Source organism: Nicotiana attenuata, unplaced genomic scaffold, assembly GCF_001879085.1.
Source record: "Nicotiana attenuata strain UT unplaced genomic scaffold, NIATTr2, whole genome shotgun sequence".
Classification (NCBI taxonomy): domain Eukaryota; kingdom Viridiplantae; phylum Streptophyta; class Magnoliopsida; order Solanales; family Solanaceae; genus Nicotiana; species Nicotiana attenuata.
In genome coordinates this window covers 128,335-134,182 of record NW_017672051.1, presented here as the reverse complement: position 1 = coordinate 134,182, position 5,848 = coordinate 128,335, and the positions used below count along the sequence as shown (strand labels likewise).

General features: G+C 36.5%; 1 protein-coding gene across 1 annotated transcript; it reads left to right on the top strand.

The window, feature by feature from the left end:
* The first annotated feature begins 422 nt into the window (after window positions 1-422).
* Window positions 423-4,225, top strand: LOC109211539 (putative nucleobase-ascorbate transporter 10). Its single transcript, XM_019375081.1, has 14 exons — window positions 423-537; window positions 637-734; window positions 858-1,034; window positions 1,366-1,466; window positions 1,579-1,654; window positions 1,788-1,847; window positions 2,203-2,378; window positions 2,573-2,669; window positions 2,852-2,938; window positions 3,017-3,075; window positions 3,251-3,342; window positions 3,478-3,555; window positions 3,639-3,799; window positions 3,884-4,225. The coding sequence occupies exons 1-14, from the start codon at window positions 423-425 to the stop codon at window positions 4,100-4,102; spliced, it is 1,596 nt and encodes a 531-aa protein (XP_019230626.1). The 3' UTR covers window positions 4,103-4,225.
* Window positions 4,226-5,848: the final 1,623 nt, after the last annotated feature.

Here is a 5,848-nt window from a genome sequence, read left to right as displayed (position 1 = left end):
TAATAATTATTATAGTATAATTTGTTATTTCGGTGGGGATAATGTATTGAATAATGAATCTGGATTCCAGATATCAGAGCGGAAATAATACGTATCAAATTAATAATCGGATTTAGTCTTTTCAGAGAATTTAACATTGAAATTAGTCTTGGAGTTACAGCAAAAGATACTGAAGACTAAGTAGAGGGCCGTGGAACATGAGGGTTAGTTATTCAGATATAAATCTATATCTTTCCCTCTTTAAAACTAAGGCATAAATTGTAGTAACGGTAATATACTCAATTAGTTCCATATCAATATCTAATTATAGCAAATAATTTGTAACGGTCACCATTTTTGCTACAAAGCAAAATATCAAGCAAAGAAATATTTAGCGCCAATTTGAACTTTCTCTAAAACCAAACAATCTCTAAATTTCAACTATGTCTAGTGGAGGTGGTGAGAATGGAGCTAAAAAAGCAGAGGAATTACATCCTCATCCAACTATGGAGCAACTTAAGAATGTACAATACTGTGTTAACAGCCCACCACCTTTGTGTACGTGACATTATTTAGACAAGACCATATTGTCAATTGTTGTTAATTTCGTCGAAAAAAGATATTGAACTGACTATGATTATTTTATGAAAAATGCAGCAGAAGCATTATTCTTGGGGTTTCAACATTACATATTGAGTCTTGGTAATATTGTTTTAATTCCTAGCATCCTAGTTCCTCAAATGGGAGGTGGCAATGTAAGAATTTCCTTCAATTCCGTAACATTATGACTATTTTTTTTTTTTTGGACTGCTAAACTAGCTAATTGATATTGTCTATTATCCTTTTATTGATTTTGAGACAGTGATCTTAAATTGTAGGATGAGAAGGCAAAAGTAGTACAGACAATGCTTTTTATTTCAGGAGTAAATACATTACTACAATCTTTATTTGGGACGAGATTGCCATTGGTAATAGGTGGTTCATATGCATACTTGATACCTGTTACCTCAATTATCCAGGCTAATAGGTCCTCAGTTCTTCAGGATCCTGAGCTGGTAGTATAACATTTTTATCTCTTTCTCTCTTTTTTCGGGTAGGAGGGGTATGGGACCAGAGACGGATCCAAGATTTAAACTTGATGTGTTCAATCTTTAAGGTTATTCACACTGAACACATTGTACTCTTGACTATGTTGCTCGAACTCTCCAAAAATGCCGCTGGTGCGTGTTGAATCCTCCAAAAGTAGTGCATTTTTGGAGGATCCGACACCGACACGGGTGCGGCTTTTTTTTTGGGGGGGAGGGGGGGGGGGGGGGGGTAGGATGGCGGGAGGTTGTCAATTCAGCTGATGTTTCTTGAATTTGTTTTTGTGACTGATATTCACAGAGGTTTATGCATACAATGAGAGGCATACAGGGAGCTCTTATTGTTACTTCTGGCTTCCAAATTGTAATGGGCTTCTTTGGCCTGTGGAGAAATCTTGTAAGGTGTGTGTAATCTGAAGTTCTTGTTTTTTTCAGTCTTGAGCATGTGGAATATTCAACTTTAGGTCATCAACTTTATTTGCTGCATAACTTCTGCATTTCTTGTATAATTTAGGTTACTTAGCCCTCTATCTGTGGCACCACTTGTTACTTTGACTGGACTAGGGCTCTACCATCTCGGCTTCCCATTGGTGAGAATTTTAATCCTAGACTTCTCGTATAATATATGCTTTTGATTAAAATATGCTCTCTGGAAAGATGAGAACATCAGATTGCTGAAACACATGTTCACTAATTAATTTTTTTGTATTCTTTATTTTGTAGATTGCAGAATGTGTCGAAGTTGGGATACCACAGTTGATTTTCATGGTTGTCATCACACAGGCAAGTAATGCCATTCACTATAATGAATTTAAGTTTGGATTTATATGCTTTTTTATGAGTACCTTGCTCTCTTTCATGGAGTTGTTGAAGAGGATACCGTAGCGTATTCTCTTTACTAAAACAGTGATATTGGTCAAGTGATTGTGAAATGGTATAGCCTGTTGAGTAAAGGTAAATATATGAACTTGCTAGAATAATTTGCCGATCAGAAGATCCAGGATACACTGTAGCAATTTTGTGCATTGAGCATAAGGGTTAAAGAAGAGCTTGCTCATACGTCGTGATAGTAGTTATTCATATCATATATCCTCTTCCTACTCGAATTGATTCCCTGAATGTACTAAATTTCTTGCAGTATCTACCAACATATCTCAAATTGAAGAGGCCGATATGTGACCGGTTTGCAATGCTCTTCTCTATAGCAATTATATGGTTCTATGCAGCAATCTTGACCTGGAGTGGTGCATACAAGAATGCAAAGGAAGCAACTTGCCGCACTGATAGCTCTGGACTCATTTCTGGATCTCCTTGGTGAGATTTCTTTCACTTATATTCACGTTATGAAGTTGGAAATTCCTATATTTTCTTTGTTTAGATGTAACCTTCCTTATTGAGTTTGGTTTGAAGAAAATTTTGTTCATTGAACTATTGGGGGTTCAGGAAATTTGTTTATTGCATTTGGATTCAGGAAACTTTAATCATGCAACTCGCATCACTTTATGCAGGATAGATATACCATATCCATTTCAATGGGGGGTTCCTACCTTCAACTTTGGAGATGCTTTAACCATGATGTTCGCTTCTTTTGTTGCTTCAGTTGAGGTCTGCTCTCTGATCCTCTACTTATCTTTTTGCTATTGATATGTAACACAGTCTTCACAGTTAACGTTGTTGAAAAACTAGGATGCAAGAAATGATGTTCTAAATTGTTTTTGGTGCACTGAGCTTTTATTTTCATACTAAAATCTAGTCTTGAATTCAATTTGAATCCTGTTGTTGTGTAGTCAACTGGTGTATTCCTTGCATCAGCGAGATATGGAAGCGCTACACCAGTGCCACCTTCTGTCATTAGCCGGGGCATTGGTTGGCTGGTGAGATCAAATGTTCTCTTCTATATATCCTCTCTGTATCGAATTTTATATACATTGTGAACTTCAAATTCTTGGCAGGGGATAGGGACTTTGCTAAATGCTGCTTTTGGTTGTGTCACTGGTTGCACTGCTACAGTGTAACAATCTATCATCTCTATACTGTTTTTCCAATCTAAATTTCCTTCTACTTATTAGGCACGGATGGCTACAAACGGTCTTATCCGTGCTTGAAATTTCATGTGTCATGCAATCGATTAACTATGATTCACATAGAATTAAGCTGCTCGAATTGAGCTTCTGTTGTATTTACAGGGAAAATGCTGGTCTCTTGGCAATGACAAGAGTTGGAAGCCGAAGAGTCGCACAAATATCTGCTGCTTTTATGATTTTCTTCTCCATCTTAGGTATGCTAATGCTAATATATTGATTCAAGGACTGACTGGTAAACTCTTTTTCTCTACCAAAAGTAAACTCTTTTCTCTATATACTAATAATACTGATGTATTGATTCAATGACTGACCTACCTTTTGTTTGCCAGGAAAATTTGGAGCAATTTTTGCTTCAATACCTGCATCAATCATGGCTGCCATATATTGTTTTTTCTTTGGATATGTCTGTATGTATCTCTTACTTTTTACCATTTCGTTAATGCAACTTTCTCCAATGACAAATAAATTTGGCTCATTGGTACAAATGCAGCTTCTGCTGGTCTTGGATTTCTCCAATTCTGTAACCTTAACAGCTTTAGGACAAAGTTCATATTGGGATTCTCTCTTTTTCTGGGATTTTCCTTACCTCGGTACTTCAGAGAGCATCACCTTTGTTCTGGATCTGGTCCTCTTCATACACATTCAAGATGGGTAATCACAACCTTCATCCACTAATTAAACGCGATTACTGTTACAAAACAACCTTGTACTAATGATCTTGTCGTTGAACTGCAGTTTAATGACATAATGTCTGTCATCTTCATGTCACACGCAACGGTAGCTGCTATAGTCGCTGTATTTTTGGATAGGACTCTTCCATTTAGTAACGATGAAGCTCGAAAAGACAATGGTTCGCATTGGTGGGACAAGTTTGTGGTATATAGTAAAGATGTTAGAAGTGATGAGTTCTATAAATTACCATGCCAACTTAATAGGTTCTTCCCACCTTATTAGTCAAAAAATATGCATTTACTGTTTTGTTTGGTTGTTTCCTTCATAAACTCTATTCTTTCTGTCGTGTGAAAAATTTCTTCAACTGAATGCATTCTTTGTTTTGTTCCTTTTTATCAAACTATATGTCAGTCTGTTGCCTCAAATGTGTCTATCAATGATGATTAATTGTATTATAGCAAAAACTTTGTCTAAAGCTAATATCAATCGTAATGAGTCTTTTCCATGTCTTGTTACTTGCTTTTTTTTTTTAACAATTTTCTGTTTAAAATTGAAATGTTAGTTGGAATGTGATTTGTTGTTTTTGACTTTTTTTCTTCAATGAATCATTTTTTTAAACAGAATCTAGATGTGAAAGAATATATATTCTCTATCCCCTAAATTAGCCTAATTAGATTCAATTTTTTTTTTTTTACATTTCTTGACTTTTCGCTAAGAGGGTTTTTTTTGTACTAATTAAATTCACTAAGTCTCTTAATTCTTAATCAATGAGTTAGGCTAAAATATCAAAATTAGCAAAAACTTGACTTAATCTGGACCTTTTTTTTTTTTGGTTGAAAGGATATTTATATATCTAGCAAAAGAAGTTACACATATTCATTGTTGGGGTACTGAAGGACCCCTACTGAAGCAATGTTTTGGAGAATTGTTTCCATATTACAACCCACAAAAATCATAACCAAATCGGTTCCTAGGATGTCTGCCAAAAATACATTATTGGCAAACATCGAAGGAACTGGTAGTACGCTAGATCTGTTCAAAAAGACTGCCTTTGTTGCTTCCTTGGCTAAAGTATCTGCCACCCTATTCTGCTCCCGGTAAGTGTGCTTCACCACGACCCTGTCCATCCAGCATATTATGGACCTGCATTAACAAATTATAGGATCGTAAGTGAGGATATCTGTGATTAGCATTTGCATAATTTCAGTTGAGTCAGTATTGATTTTTAAAGGAACCAAATTATTTTGTTCCGCAAGTTCTAGTCCTTTTAGGAGTGCCTTCAGTGTTGCCGAAGTGTTAGTGGTATGGGGGATATTCTCCATAAACCCAATTATCCTATCTCCATTGTGATTTCTGAATACTCCACCTATTCCTCCTATTCATGGATTCTCTTTAGCTGCTCCATCCGTATTCAGTTTGTAGGATCCTCTCCATAGTGGCTCCCATATGATTATGATTTGGTGTGCTGTTTTGGTGAAAGCATTTTCTATCAACACAAGGTATTCTGTGGCTTTGGAGAAGGTGTTGGAAGAGTTGACAAACTCTTTTTTGTTATTAAAGAGATTGTTGTTTCTGGTTAACCAGATGTGCCAGAAACAGAAGAGGATGATGTTTTCCTAGAGAATGAGGCTATTGAAAGGCATTTTCCTAATTGAAACCCAAGTTGATGGCCATTGTTGGCTGAAAAGGTCGGGTTCTGCTGTTTGTTTTCACTGGATGCTTTGGAGAGTAATTCGTTCCAAAAGCGTACTGCATTGGTGCACTCAAAGAAGATATGGTCAATTGTTTCTTGATTGCAGTAAGAGCACAGGGGGTCACAGTTGACCCCTATTCTGTGAAGGTAGCTCCTTGTGGGGTAGCCTTTTGTGGGTAAGGAGCTAAATGAAGTTCTTTATTTTGTTGGGTGCCTGGAGTTTCCATACCCAATTGAAGGTTCCCTCCTCGTCTGTTCCAAAACTGCTATTAGCCTTGCTTAGAAGAGAGTAAGCAGAACTGTTTGAGTAGTAGCCACTAGCAATTAATCCCCAG